The 14,626-nt window shown below is 40.5% G+C and overlaps 1 protein-coding gene across 3 annotated transcripts in view; it reads left to right on the top strand.

The window, feature by feature from the left end:
- Nucleotides 1-14,626, top strand: part of plcb1l (phospholipase C beta 1-like) — a 92,648-nt gene that overhangs the window by 47,588 nt on the left and 30,434 nt on the right. For all 3 annotated transcript variants that reach the window (XR_003840468.1, XR_003840469.1, XM_029496381.1), the window contains exons 4-10: nt 2,264-2,404; nt 2,952-3,031; nt 5,475-5,528; nt 7,081-7,156; nt 8,764-8,864; nt 9,511-9,677; nt 14,246-14,392. Coding sequence is in view for 1 of the 3 variants with exons in the window: in XM_029496381.1 (XP_029352241.1) it covers nt 2,264-2,404; nt 2,952-3,031; nt 5,475-5,528; nt 7,081-7,156; nt 8,764-8,864; nt 9,511-9,677; nt 14,246-14,392 (766 nt within the window). In the remaining 2 variants the exon portion in view is untranslated. The remainder of the gene's footprint in view (nt 1-2,263; nt 2,405-2,951; nt 3,032-5,474; nt 5,529-7,080; nt 7,157-8,763; nt 8,865-9,510; nt 9,678-14,245; nt 14,393-14,626) is intronic.

Raw genomic sequence — 14,626 nt, 5'->3', positions numbered from 1 at the left:
ATATTAGCCCTTCACTGAGTGCTAAAGGAGAACATTAAAACAGTATTAAATTGTGCTGACACAAGTGTGGTATTAAATGAAAAATGCACCGTTTTGTCAGCTCAGAAGCATTTCATCTTTAGAAACATCTCTTAAAGGGTTTTTGGGTGTTTTTGCAAATTGAAAGTAGCTTTCTATAATATGAATGATGGCACTAGGCATTCACATTACGCTTATTGACAGCATGAGATTCTCAAAATAAGCACTTTTTGTACAACTGATTAGTGACCAAGACCATGATCTTTTAATTCTAACATCCTGGTGCGAATATTTGAAACTGTAATATTATCATTCATATTTTATGTAGTGGGTAGCACGGTGGCATAGTGGTTCGTACTGTTGCCCTACAACAAAAAGGTTGCGGGTTCAGTTCTGGGGCCTTTCTGTGTGGAGTTTGAATGTTCTCCCTGCGTGGGTTTCCTCTGGGTACTCCGGTTTCCGTCTGAAGACGTCATGTTTGGGTTAATTGATGACTCTAAATTGTCCGTAGGTCTGAGTGCGAGTGGTTGTTGGTCTCTGTCTGTCTCTGTGTGGTGGCCCTGTGATGGACTGCTGACCTCTCCAGGGTGACCCCACCCTCACCCAGTGTGAGTTGGGATTGAACATCGCGACCTGGAAAGAGATAACGTGGTTGAAGATGAATGAATGAATGAATTGTATGTAGTTATCAGTCATTTTTCTCTTCTTGAAATTAGACCATGGCACAGTTTTCAAGAAATTAGTTCCCCACACAGCCACAAAAAACTATGAATGGATATTTATATGAAAGGTAGAGAGACAGGCTGTCAGAGGAGATTCCTCAGTTGGGGTAAATTTATTGCCTAAAAAAGTTCAGCATGATAATAATGGGTGCTGCTAAGCTGGAAAATTTGATTAAGGGGCGCATTGGATGTGTAGAGGACATTTATCAGTGTGACACAGGACACAATGCTCTTTGTTTGATTGGTTAAATTAGTGGGAGCTCATTTGCTTTCATTGCAAAATCCTTTACAGGGCTTTTTTTGTTGTGTTAATTAAGCCGGAACAACCGTTTTGTAGGCAAGTCACGTACAGGGCTGGAAAGAAACAAAAAAATATCATCGTTATTCTCCTCTTGCACCTTGGAGGCATTGTATATTGTTTTTTTACATGATTTGCACCAAAGATGAGCTGCTTAAATGTATATTTGCTAAAAGTGGTTCGGCTAGGTTTACCAAAACAATTACATTCTCTGAATACAAATTCCTTCGAGCTATTCTCTGTGTGAATTGGATTTTTTCCAGCATCCAGTGTTTGGTTACAACATACAAAAGACTTGTTATTAATTTAACCTGCTGAATTTGTGCGATGATGGGAGGTTAAAGGGAATTAAAGTTAAATCGTAATGCTGAGATAATTTCTCCTCATCAATTTGCAGTACTTATGAAAGCATGTATCAAAAACCGTCTCTTTAGGCAAATTTATCCACTGATTGTATTTAATGAAACATTTAGTCTGGTCACAATATAAGGTTCTTAGCACCATATTGCAACAAATTAGTATTTTTTTTACAATAAAAACTAGCAAGAGAGCAAGTGTTCGTGCGGTCACTGATTGTACGCCATAAATCTCTCACAGATATGTTGTGGTTCTTATTTTAAATCTACATGTTGCACTTCAAGTGTCAGCCCCTCCAGCCCTGTAATTAGTTTACAAATGAAAATGCTTGCTCTTCTTTGTATTGTTCTTCTTAACCCGCCTTGTTTTCTGCATTTATTTATCTTTTGCTGCCACTAACATGGAGCTTGCATGTCATGTAAAATCCACTGGGACCGTAACCTCCCACTTTGCTCTACACATGGTCTGCCTCAGGCATCCCACCGCATTAATCACACACAATAGCATTCAGCTACAAAACACTAGCAAGTCTAGTTTCAGCTCAGCGCCTTCGCAGGTCAGGTTTTGTTGTGAAGCAACATAGCAGACACCAGAATACCGTGACAAAATTACAACTGCCTTTGTCTTCTATTTTTGTATCTTGAAAAGTTTGTTTTAAATGGCGCTTTATCTAAATTGTTGCCCACTCTTGCAAAAATTGTGTGGTTTACAGTGTATGAAGTCATGGCAATAATTTTGAGCTCTGCCTAATTTTGATGGAAAAAGCCAAGAACTTGATTATCATTTTATTGCCTTTCCTCGATTTGACAGTTATCTGTGTGTTTGTGCACGCACACTTATACACTTGTGCATGTTTGTCATTGTTAAGGAAGCCAAACTGCGTGAGCTGCTGGATGTCAGCACCTTGGCTGGGAAGATGGAGAATAGGATGCTGACAGTGGTGAGTGGTCCTGATATGGTCAACATCACCTACCTGAACTTCATGGCTTTCCAAGAGGAGACAGCTAAGGTAAGAAGCTGTAATCAGCATCTCAGCTTCCTAATTTATTTCTTATTCTTGTTTATTCTATTCTTACGTATTATATGAGAACATTGTTCTTTATTGGGAGATGGTGGTGGAATCAAAGGTTTTTTTTCTTCCTGCAGTGACAGCAGAAGACATTTAGCGCTGTGATCACAGCAACAGGCAGAATGATACTATCAGCAACAAATTAGATTTAACTCAGCTGGCCTATTTTAGCTTGAACTGAAACATTCCTCCATGGATTTATGTTTGGATCTAAGGTTTCCCAGTCCTGCCCTCCAAGACAGTTGTCGGTAACGTGTGCTTGGATAGGAATTCTCATTTCCCCAAGTGAAATTTAGTTCCCTCCATGATGTACTGTGTGCTCAAAACTGAAAATGGTCTGTGTGTCTGACTGCATGAGCACGATGCCACAGAACCTGTCATCTTGGTATGCACTAATCTGTCAGAATAAAAAACAAAACCAAAGCAGTCCATGACAGAAAATATTTGGTAAATGTGTGTGTGTGTGTGTGTGTCATATTTAATGCAGGAATGGGCGGAAGAACTCTTCAACCTGGCATCCAACCTTTTGCTCCAGAACATGTCCAGAGAGGCCTGCCTCGAGAAAGCGTGAGTTAGCTGCACACACATGCGTTATACACTAAAATGTAAATCTCAAAGATAAGCATGACAGTCAAGTCTGATATTGTGAGTCATTACCAGCATCACATCAGTTATGTATTATATTAAACAGAAACAGAAACAGCAGGAGAAAAAAAACGATAAGGCTTTTTGTGTCAGGCCTCATGAGTGCACCCTCTCTCCTGTGCATAGAGCAGTTACACACAGTTAGTGTTCTGCAGTGTGGCAACATGGCCATAAGTGCACAAAGTATGGGGAGAAACATCGTAAACCCCACAACATAAACACAGAGACCTTTACACATACATGCAATAAATATGTGGTGCACACAAGCACAAGAGGCAAGAAGTTACTTTTCAGAGCTTCGCCAGGCAGCCAGGGGTCTGATTTTATAAAGGGCACAGGAATGAGAGATAAAACAGACAGGAAGGAAGATAACTAAAACAGAAGAACTACGTTTTCATTCACAAACTCAACTCAGGACTGGTTTGTCAGCTTCTCAGGGCATGCTCATATGTAACATAATGTACGCATGCAAATGCATTCACATTGGATGCTAGTTTATATTTACCTTGCATTAATGACTGAACGATAGACCAGTGACAGCAGGTCCTTAAGCGGATCAGCTTTCTGTGCTGTAGTTGTGTTTAAATGTTAAAGAGGGGACACATCCATCGATTTGAGCCTATTATGTAAACCACCCCTTACCCTCATCAATGGCCCTTTATCCACTGAGACAGTTTTATCATCCGTTGGCCTAACACCACCACTGGTTCTGTATGGTCACGGTGCCTAATGGCCTACAGCACCACATGTACATTGATCTAATTGTCACAAACAGACTGTGTTGTGGCTCACAGTTGATTCGTTAGGGCAGTGAGTGACAGACTGACGCTGATAAAGAGTGAATTTCAATATGAGTCTGCACTGTTTTTTTTGAGAGAATTGGCAGGGCTCTGTGTGGTGACAAGTCCCAGCTGTCTGTTCATCAGTGAAAAGACCACATCAACTCACACACCCAAGGAGGCTAATGGACTTATGAGACAATAAAAGCGGCCATCGACCATACAGTACACAGAGTTGAATAGAATTGAATAGAGCAGGGTTCACAGTCATGCTGGTTTCTCACAGCAGCGGCAGTTGTGCACTGCTTGCTTACAAATAAGGCAAATCTTTGTCATACCACTGCTGCAGCATAAGGATGCCTCATCCCTGAAGTGAGGTTGATGCTTCTCTGCATGTGTTTAATCCCCATCGCAACCTCCTAACGCTGCAATATGTTTTTTGGCGGCAGTGTTAAGAGCAGGGTTCCCAGCAACAGGAAACAAACCCAAGCCCAACGTGCCTTCATTTACCTGCTTACTACAACATGGTTTGGCCTATGTTACATTCAGCATCAATAGTTGGGACAAAGATTTCATTACAATTATCACTGTGCCATTCATGGTCTGCATCTCAGGCTGTTCCAAAAAAGTGCATAAGTATTTGTTTTACCACGGGTGAAATGGAGACTAAGCCTCTTGGTTAGAATTAACCAGAGAGAGGGTCGAGATAAAGAGCGATAGGAGGAAGTGAGAGAGGCAGACAGAGAAAGGGGAAGCATCGAGATAAACATGAAAGGAGACAGATGCAAGTAATCTGTTTTCCCCCACTCGTTTCAATGAATAATGCAGGCACTTCTAAGGCAGATGAGGGCATCAAGAAACACCTTACTGTTCCCTCCTTTCCTCACTCCCATGCTTTTATCCCTGCATTACCTTCATTTCACCTTCTTTCCTTTTCTCTTTCTTTTTCAAAAGTCATCCTCATGTTGCCTTTGTGATACCAGCTGTTGTCAACAAGCTGTCTCTGCCAACAAATTCCACTTTTCACCCTACATTTCCCTCTCTTTTTGGCAAAATTAAAAAAAAAAAAAAAATGCTCCAGACAAAGCGCAGTCTGGCCCCGTTAACTATTACAGTCATAGCTGACTTTGCCCGTGGCAGACAGCCTGCCCTATGAAGTGGACACTGTAATGGATATTAATTATTAGCCAGCAGCTACTTAAGGGCCAGCCTGTAATGATGGCTCCTGTTGCAGCCAAACTATTTATAGCTCCTCTGTGCTGCCTGTGTGTTGCTGCTGCACAGCTCTGTGCTGCCAATGCAAGACTTCCAGGGATTAGCCACATGTCTAACATGTCATGTGAACGCAGGAAATATTCATAGTGTGTGGAAACACAATATTCAGTCAGTCACTGGGTATTATATGTGTGTATTATACCATGGTGGATTTTCACTCTAGGTCTTTTACAGACATGACAAATGGTTGTGTGGATCAGTCATACACATAAACTTGAGCAAGCACTCAGAAATTAATTTAAGTAAGTAAATTGCCGAAAGACCTACAACTGTTTCCATGTCATCTAAGGCGTGTTCTCTGTCCATTGCAGATACACTCGACTTAAGCTGCAGCTCAACCCTGAGGGGCGAATCCCCGTCAAGAAGTAAGTCTGATTCATCCTCCTCTTTCCTGCCACCACTCCCTTTTGGTCAATGCATAGCTTCATGTATAAGCTTCATTATACACCTACTCTCTGTGTATGTGTATGTGTATGTGCGCATTTATTAGAATATGGTACTCCTCCCTCCTGCTGTCACAACATTTGCTCTTATATTCTTTCCAAAATTCATCAGCTCTGCAGTAAATAATGTCAACTGCTGTCCTGTGTGTGTACGTACACTATGTCTGTGTGTGGGTATGTGCACGTTGTCCTTTCTGTGAGTGTAAAGTTACATGCCCCCTTTCGCTCAAAAGTGGGTGAGAATTTCCTTTTTGTGTTTTTCGATTGTGGGAAGTTGGCTTTCTGCTTCACTTGTCTCAGCATTTGTCATCAGCTTGTTGAAAAATCCTAGTCTCTCTATCTCCATTAGTCAAGTTGAGCTTTCAGACAGGCAACAGTGAACGTCTGCGATAACCTCCCTCAGAGCCGCAGAGGAAAGCAGTGGGTGTCGATACAGAGAGGCAAAGAGACACTCCTTGCCGTTTAGGGAATTAACCTCCTAGCTGGGAGGACATGTCAGCTTGACTAATGTCAGCTTGATTCTGCTCTCCCACTGAGCATACAGTATCTGCACATAGATAACTCTGTATGTAATTAAAATAGGCTATAGCCAGCGGAAACAGACCCAAACGCCCAACGCTGGATTTCTTTGTAGTATCACATTTACTGTCTATATACAGCAGAGTAAAACAGAGGGCAGCAGCCTAATCACACAGAAGCTCTCTTTCTACAATCAAAATAACAGATGAGGCAGGGCCGTCTGTGTATAGCCAAAAGAGGCCTGGTTTTCACAGAAGAACAAACATATGATGGGTACATTTTATGTATAGTGAAGTTGGAAAAAGCTGCTTTGATAATCTTTTGTTTAATTACACAAGAGTAAACAAACAGAGTTTATGGAATTACAAGTACAGTCTAAGAAGTGGTTATGTTATAATGATAATGATGATGATGATGATGATTGTAATGATAATTATAATGACAGCATTTTGGACGCATGATTATGAGCTCTGCTTCATAAACATGTTGTCCTTTTAAAGAATTACGAACAGTATCACTTTTATGTCCACATGGAGAAACAAGAAACACATCCTAGTATAACACAACGTAGTAAACAGCCTTCAAATGTACATAGAGTCAAAGCAATATCGCTCTACAAATGTTTCAACAAAAATGAAACATTACCATATAACCTTTAGGAATACAAAGCATGGGCTGTCCTATTATTCTGTGTAAATTACTTTTTCTTTTTTTCTTTTCTTTTCATTTCTTGTCTCATTTCTGTCTATATAGCTCTCCCTTAAGCTGGTGGTTGCATATGCTCTCACACACACCATGTTTCAGGTCTTTTTATTTCCTTTCTAACCATTCCTGCCTTATCACAGGATAGCATTCAATTAAAAGCTGCTCTGAATCCAACAGTTTGATTCAGGATATCAGGATATCAAACTATTTCTTTGATTACTTATAAGGGTTCATTTGTGTGTCCCCACAGTATCTTCAGGATTTTCTCTTCAGACAGGAAGCGAGTGGAGACTGCCCTGGAAAACTGTAACCTCCCCTCTGGCAGAGTGAGACACCAAAATACTGAAGATCCCTCTTTTTCCTGTGTTTTTCTCTCTCTGTCTTTGAACCTTCTCCCATTCAGATTTGTCTTCTTCCACCTGTCTCTTATCTTCCGTCATCTGCATCCATCCATCAGTTTGTCCTCTTACCATTGAACTCAGTCTCCTGAAACAGCTGCTGATTGCTGCTTTGCTCATTTTTTTAGAGTCTTATTTTTTGGATGCCTGCATGACTTCCCATCCAGAACCGATTTATCCTGGGTTTTAATGAAATAAATAGTCCCAGTGGGAGCAATAGAGATGACAAAAGCTGTTTTATCTTTACCTTTCTCAGATATCATAAGAGAAAAACGGCTCCCTCATGCATAGAGGTGTAGACAGTCCCCCAACGTGGCAAACAATCTGCATTCCAACAGTAACAAGCAATTTGTATGTTTGGAAGTGGGAAAGTGCTGTTTAATGCAGCTCTGAACACGTGCTGAAACTTATACTCACACAAGTAGAACCGACATACTGCGGCTGTAATGAACGGTTTTGTGAGAACAAAGAGAATGAAACGCATACAGAAATACTCAGAGAGAGAGAGAAGAGGTTATACATAATTAGCACAGGGAGAAAGAACAGGAGGTAAAACCGTGTTGGCCTGGTGGGATTTGCTGTAGTTCCAACATGCAAGTAATTACAGCTAAATGGACGGCCTTTTAATCCCTCAAACACACACACCCTCATAGACAAACGTGCATGCACAACACAGCTCACACCAAGGTCTTTGGAATGAGTCATTGAGCTTCGGTGGGGCTTGACCTGCATCCCCCTCCTCTAGTGCATCCTTCCATCCTTCCTGACCTTCTCCTTCTCTCTCACTCTCCTTTCTATAAGTGCTTGGTTCTACTCTGCTTCTTGCTAGTACAATGCTATTGTTCTCACTGAGCTGGTTGGTTCTGAGAGCTCTGCAAGATGATTATTTATTTATTTATTTATTCACTTTTTGCTTAGGTTTCAATGCAAATTGGAGGCAGTTGTCCTCTGGTAATTATTTGTATTTGAAATGTATTCGTGTAATCACTTCCAAAAGGAGAGAAGAAAGGGCTGATGTTAAAAAACATGCCCGCCCATAAATGATGTGTCTGAATTATTGACACAGTACACAGTAGTAGTGTGGACATCTGTATTTTGGATAAAAGGCAAATTCAGATTCAGAACATTTATTTTCTTGGAAGTATCGCTGGGGGAGAAAGATTTTTTTCAGCTGAGTTGAAAGGGCAGAGAGTGTCATGTGCTGCACAAAACCATTAAGCCATTGTTAATCATTTCTGTGTGATGTAGATAAAACTGTCTTAACTTATAAGCACGAGCTCTGTCTTGAGGGATTAGAATATGAAAATGTTCTTCCTTGATGCCTTGTCTATACAAAACAGTCCTGAAGATTTAGTGTTGGAACATTTTTTATGGGTAAATTATCCTTAAAATCACAAAACTGAAGATGCATAAAAGAAGTGCAAATACTACAGATAACACAGTCATATAAAGAGAATTTGTCCTCTGATGTTCCATGCATTTATTTTGCTTCTTTGAATATGAATATACTACCTTATTGCTCTTTTCTTCTTCAGAATGACTCCATCCCCCAAGAAGACTTCACTCCAGAGGTGTATAACATGTTTCTGAGCAACATCTGCTCCCGACCTGAACTGGACCACATATTCTCTGATGTGTAAGAATTGTTCTTCCATTTTCCCCCCTTTTTTTCCCCTCACTTTTTTTCCCGACCATTTGTTGTTCCTTTCATCTGTTTCATAATGGCTGTCGGCCCTAATCAAGCAATACGGCCTTGCAGCCTTATTTGCCCGTTGGAGTCATCATGAGTAGTTAATCAGTGCAGGACAGTGTGTTGTAATGACCCTGTTTATGACTCCTCGACCCTGGGCCTGCGACTCTATGTGCCTCAGAAGCAGAACTCCTTGGCACAGAGGGATTTAGACCATCAGCTGTGTCAGCACGCCATGTGGCCACTCCAAGTTGTGAATCTAGATTTTAATCACAGTTAAGTAAGATGGCATGAAAGGCAAGGGGATATGGAGATGATAATTTAACGGAACAGGCAGAGCTATGAAAGGGGTTTTAATCAAATCTTGTAATTTACTCAACAACATATTTTATCCTCTGCTCCTTTGCACGTCTGTTGCTCTCTCTGCAGTTTTAATTACCACTCTTCCATTTCATCATCTTCTCCTTGGTTTATTTTAGTTTATGTTTTCCGTTCTTGATGCTACATTTCACTTAGTAACCCATGTTTTTGCTACATTTTCCGTTTTAATTGACAATAGTAAGTCTACTCTCATCTCTCCTTCTCTCCTCAGTGGGGCTAAGAGTCGCCCATACCTCACGGTGGAGCAAATGACAGAGTTCATTAACATTAAACAGCGAGACCCTCGTCTGAATGAGATTCTCTACCCTCCACTCAAACCAGAACAGGTCCAGCTGCTGGTGGACAAGTATGAGCCTAATGCTTCGCTGGCACAGAAAGGTCAGTGGCTCAAATGTCTGTCAGTGCAAATAGAGGCTGTAAGCATAAACACACATGACATTCAGCTGTTTCCTGCAATGCGGTAATATTTTATTGTAAAACCCACATGGAGATGATAGAAACCCAGATATAGAGAGTAAGTGTTCAAGGCTGACAGCCTGCATGCACCCCCACCACTCCATCTGATATGGGTCGTTACCATGGTGATAACCCTGCTGGTCGATGTCCAAAAGCTCAAGAAGTGAGGGCACATAGTGTGATATGCACAATCGTACACACACACACACACGTAGCATAACAAGTACGATTCTTGAATAGAGTGAGAAAGTCTGAGGAAGAAAGAGTGAAAAGACAAAGAGAAGGAGGATTCTGTTGTGTTTGTGCTACAGGAGATCTTAAAAAACAGCGAGTGGCAAACAGAGTGAAGCAGAGCAGCACTTCAACAGTGTGCTTTAATGCAAATAAGCACTACTTGAAAGTCAAAAACATAACATGCTCACAATGTTTTACTGAACTGCTTCATAAGTCGTCACTGTGTCTTGCTGTAAATCCATTTCTAAAAAAAAAAAAAAAACAACAACAAAACTGCAATGATGGCACTAGTGGAAGAGTCCAATAATCCTGCATCAGGAACTTGATAGCAGCACAAAGCAAATTAATGGCATAGCTTGATATTTTGGGAAGCACTTCCTGCTGGCCTGTTTGAAAATAATAATATAAGGCAAGCCTGAATCCAGTTAGCTGAGCTGAGCACAGTTTAGAAACAGAGGGAACAGCTAGACTGACAGAAAATACAGTAAGCAGCATCTGTAAAGCTCACATATTAATACGTCACATTATGGTCACAAAAAAAAAAAACAACAACAAAACAATAATTTATTGTGTGACAGTTTTATTTGCCAGACTCTTTTTTGGGTGGGAGCAGTTGCCAGGCAACTAGTGGCAGTTTGTTTCTGTATTGTTGTCATTGCTGTCCTTTCTGTGCCCTTTATTTTATCAGATTCTTGAATGCATGGTCTGAATTACTAAATGTGACATATCTGCTGTCCAAGTAGTGATGCGCTTCATATGTCATGGCCAAAGTGTTACATTCTGTGCAAGTAGCAGTTGTACTTGCCTGCCGACTAAACCAAATGTCTACAGCCAATGCTGTCGCTGGTGTGGAGGCATAGATACAAATATAAAAATGATCATTTACATCACAAAACTTCAGAAAAAGTAAATAAAGAAGTGGTTTTAAGGTCATCAGTGCAGCTCGGAATTATTCATGTGTTATCAAGATGGATGAACATCAGGGATCCTGCACTCCTGGACATATTGTCCTTTCATGTTGTGTAAAGTGCCAGTGGACAGAGAGCTGCTAAAACTGGAGAACATCCCACTTCAGACATCAGGCATCAAGGTCATCTATGTGCCAATTCAAGTTTAATCTGTGTTGGAAAGCATTTTGGACATGAGTGCCAAAATGGGTGACTTACTTTACTCCATATGCTGTTTATTATCAAGCAAACTGATCAGTGGATTTTTTTCCCTTTAATTAGACCAACCCATTTGGAAAACAATGCAGTGCAAGTATTTTGCCTCACTTAATCTCATATGAACTTTTTTAGCGCCACAGATTAGATCTGTGTACATACATATTTAAGTAAATGGAGTTCACAGATGACATAACATTGTTCTATTTACCAAGCAACACTACATCAGTACCAAGGGTGTTTCCCCAAACAGCAATCTTCATAGTAAATTAGATCATTAGATGACATACTGTATTTCTGTTACTCAAAATCTTCATTACCATGGTCCAAATACATATGGAATTATATGGAAGAATATATTTCTGAATATGTGAAGAAACTGCTTAGACTGGAAGCAACAATGAAAGAAAGTTTCTAGTTATAAAAAATGTTAAAACATGAAAATCATTGGTGTTAGAAACGGCTGCTTCACTAAAAACCTGTTCAGATGGTCATTACTATGCCAATCACGTTTGCACATTTTATCACTGATTGCACTGAGACTAAATTCACCGTAACTCAAACAGAGCATGAGCAACATTTCTGAGGAACACAAGTATGTTTTTCTTGTACTACATACGCTACAAATCTAGTGTTAACAGCTATTTACATACCAGACTTGGCAAGAGCTCCAGCCATCATTTCATTCACAAGATATTAGGCTATAATATATCCTACGAGCAACTCCTCATTGAATTAAACCAGCGTTTGGCTGGGATCACAGTGATGTGCTCGTACTGTGATGTTGTGTGTTCATCCTGTCCCGGGCTCCCTGGAATCATGCCCTTTTCTGTCCCAGTGACAGATTTCCCTGTGTGAAGTATTTATCTAGCCTGAGGAAGTGCTGCCATCTGCTCTACAGTGGGGTCCAGCACTCCACATGCTACCTTCACACACACACACACACACACACACGCACTTTTTCCTCTCTCAAGGACACTTAATGTTTTTTCAGATGAGAAGTTATGTGAGATTATGTGCCTTGCACTGAAAAAAACATCATGTGAAATGCAGTGCAGCAGGGCTGCATGGATGTATGTGCTTTCATTGCAGGTAGTAGATTGACTGCATTAGGTCCATCCTAAAGAAGCTGTAGCTCACTTTGTTGTACCCTCTCTTCCTACGTTCTGTTTTCCTGCTTTCATGAATATTATACCTGCCATTTATCCTCTCAATGCCCTTTCATAACCTTGGCTTCTTTAGTACTTTCTCAATTGTTCCAACATGGTTTCAAGGCAGATGAATAAGATGATAAATAGAATAAGATTCTTAAAGCGGCTTGCATTCAGAGTGGATAGTAGCATATCACTGCACATTCATCTTTAGCAATTTTAAGAGGAGAAGGTCTTTGTTGGATTTTATTTGTTGTTTTTTTGCATCCACTCTAGTGTCACAATTCATCATGAAAGTCAGAATATATTTTAACTGCTGTCTCCAGCTCAGCAGAGTTATTGTGGCCAAAAAGCAGAATTTATTAGAGCCAAAGGTGTCCTTTCATACTCTCTTCCTTTCAGAAATAAGTTCACCTTTCAAATTTCACATTTAGAATAACACCTGTAGGTTCTTATTCAAGCAGACCTCTGTTCCCAGCCATGTTAACTCCCCCCCCCCCCCTCTGTTTGACCTATAAACGTCCTGGGAGCTGGGGAAATTCTGTGTCTATACCTTTGTGATACAGAGGTGAGGCAAAGGCCTGGCAAAGGGAGGTCCTGGTAGTCAGCAGGGAGTAATACATCGAGTGTGACTGAGCTCAGATGTCACAGACAGCAGCCAGCGTTAATTAGTCCAGCAACTCTGCAGAGGGCGGCGTCGCATTAATTAGCATAAAGTGGCCGGAGGGACCTGCTGCACCCGTCAAGCTTGCATCACTTAACATATTTAGCATAGCGTCAAGTGAGGGTGTGTGTATGTGGGTGAAGAGGGGTGCAAGTATTTTGGTTTTGCTATGAGCACCTGCTATATGTTGTACAAAATTTAATACATGCAGGTTATGATGCGCATCATAATGTGAATGGAAATTTGTATCTTGTATCTGGATGGCTGGAGACCTGAGCTTTTCATCTATGCCTTATTATTTATTTATTCAGTATTATTCCCTCTCTCAAGCACATTTATTGAGCTCGGTCATGGCAGCAAAAAGAAGAAGCTTTACATGAGTGACAATGACAATCAAAACAAGGAAATAACAATGTCAGGGGCAGTTCAAGGTTTTCAGATCACTTCATGACATTACTGTAGATGAATATCAACAATACCGGTGGAGGGAGCTGAAGCATGGGAGGTAGAAAATAATATTTGTATTACCTTAACCTTCCTTGTAACAACTGGACACTTCATGCATTATTCCCCATGGAGCGTTGAGTGTTTGTAATAAAGGTGGACATCTTACAGTATACGACACCTACAGTGTAAGAAAAAAGAAACACTGTGGCACAGGCTTTAAGGATCAACCACAAAATCTGCCTGCTAAACGAAACCACTAATGTAATCTGAGTGTCGCTTTAATTAGTGATTATGAGCATTTATGTAATGTAGTCTTTGAGAGCATTTGAGCAGTCTTCCAGCTGCTTGTATGAATTCATCAGCAGCATGTTCATATTGATGGGAGGAGTTTTTTATTTTTATTTTTTTTCCCATGTCACATATTTAATTTTACTGTGCAAAAAAAAAAATATGTGATTTGTGCATAGTCATGCACCATGTTGTGTTTCATTTGTCTAAGAATCCGTTTTGGGATATTTTTTGTCAGTTATTTTCAAAAAATCCAATTAAAAGGTCAAAACAAACAATCTGCCAACGCAGCAATGGTGCAAGTCTTAACATATTTATACAGTATATCTGTGCCAGTCAACAGGCACAAAGACAAAGCTTGTTTGTCAGATCAGTTGTCCATTATATTCTAAGGGTTGCTAACTATCGAAGATCACAAGATTTTTGTTTTTAAAGCCTCCAGACACACATTTGGAAATATAGGTTTGTGTCTGAACCAGAACTAAAGGTTTCAAAATATTCATCTTGACTAACATGTCAGTGTGCTGTGTGGTGTTCATGCAGGTCAGATCTCACTGGAAGGCTTTGCCAGGTACCTGAATGGGGAGGAGAACAGCATCATCCCCCCTGAAAAGCTGGACCAGAGTGAAGACATGACCTTTCCCCTCTCCCACTATTTCATCAACTCCTCACACAACACATACCTCACAGGTACTTAATGTGCACCCAGAGACAAGTCAAGAAGCTGCTGTGTGCAAGTCAGACAGGCTGAGCTGTCTGGCTTGCACACTTAACTTGATTTTCCTCCTGAATGATTGTACACACGCATCCTTTATTTTTCAACACATGAGCAGGTGACTGGTTTATTTGAAAATACAATTAGGCCTGCACAAGTGAATTTACCCACCTTTATACTTCAGTCAATCAATCAAATGCTCCGTGCCC

The sequence above is a fragment of the Echeneis naucrates genome, chromosome 24, assembly GCF_900963305.1.
Source record: "Echeneis naucrates chromosome 24, fEcheNa1.1, whole genome shotgun sequence".
NCBI classification, from domain to species: domain Eukaryota; kingdom Metazoa; phylum Chordata; class Actinopteri; order Carangiformes; family Echeneidae; genus Echeneis; species Echeneis naucrates.
The sequence above is the reverse complement of the archived record's forward strand: the minus strand, read 5'-3'. Positions and strand labels throughout refer to the sequence as shown.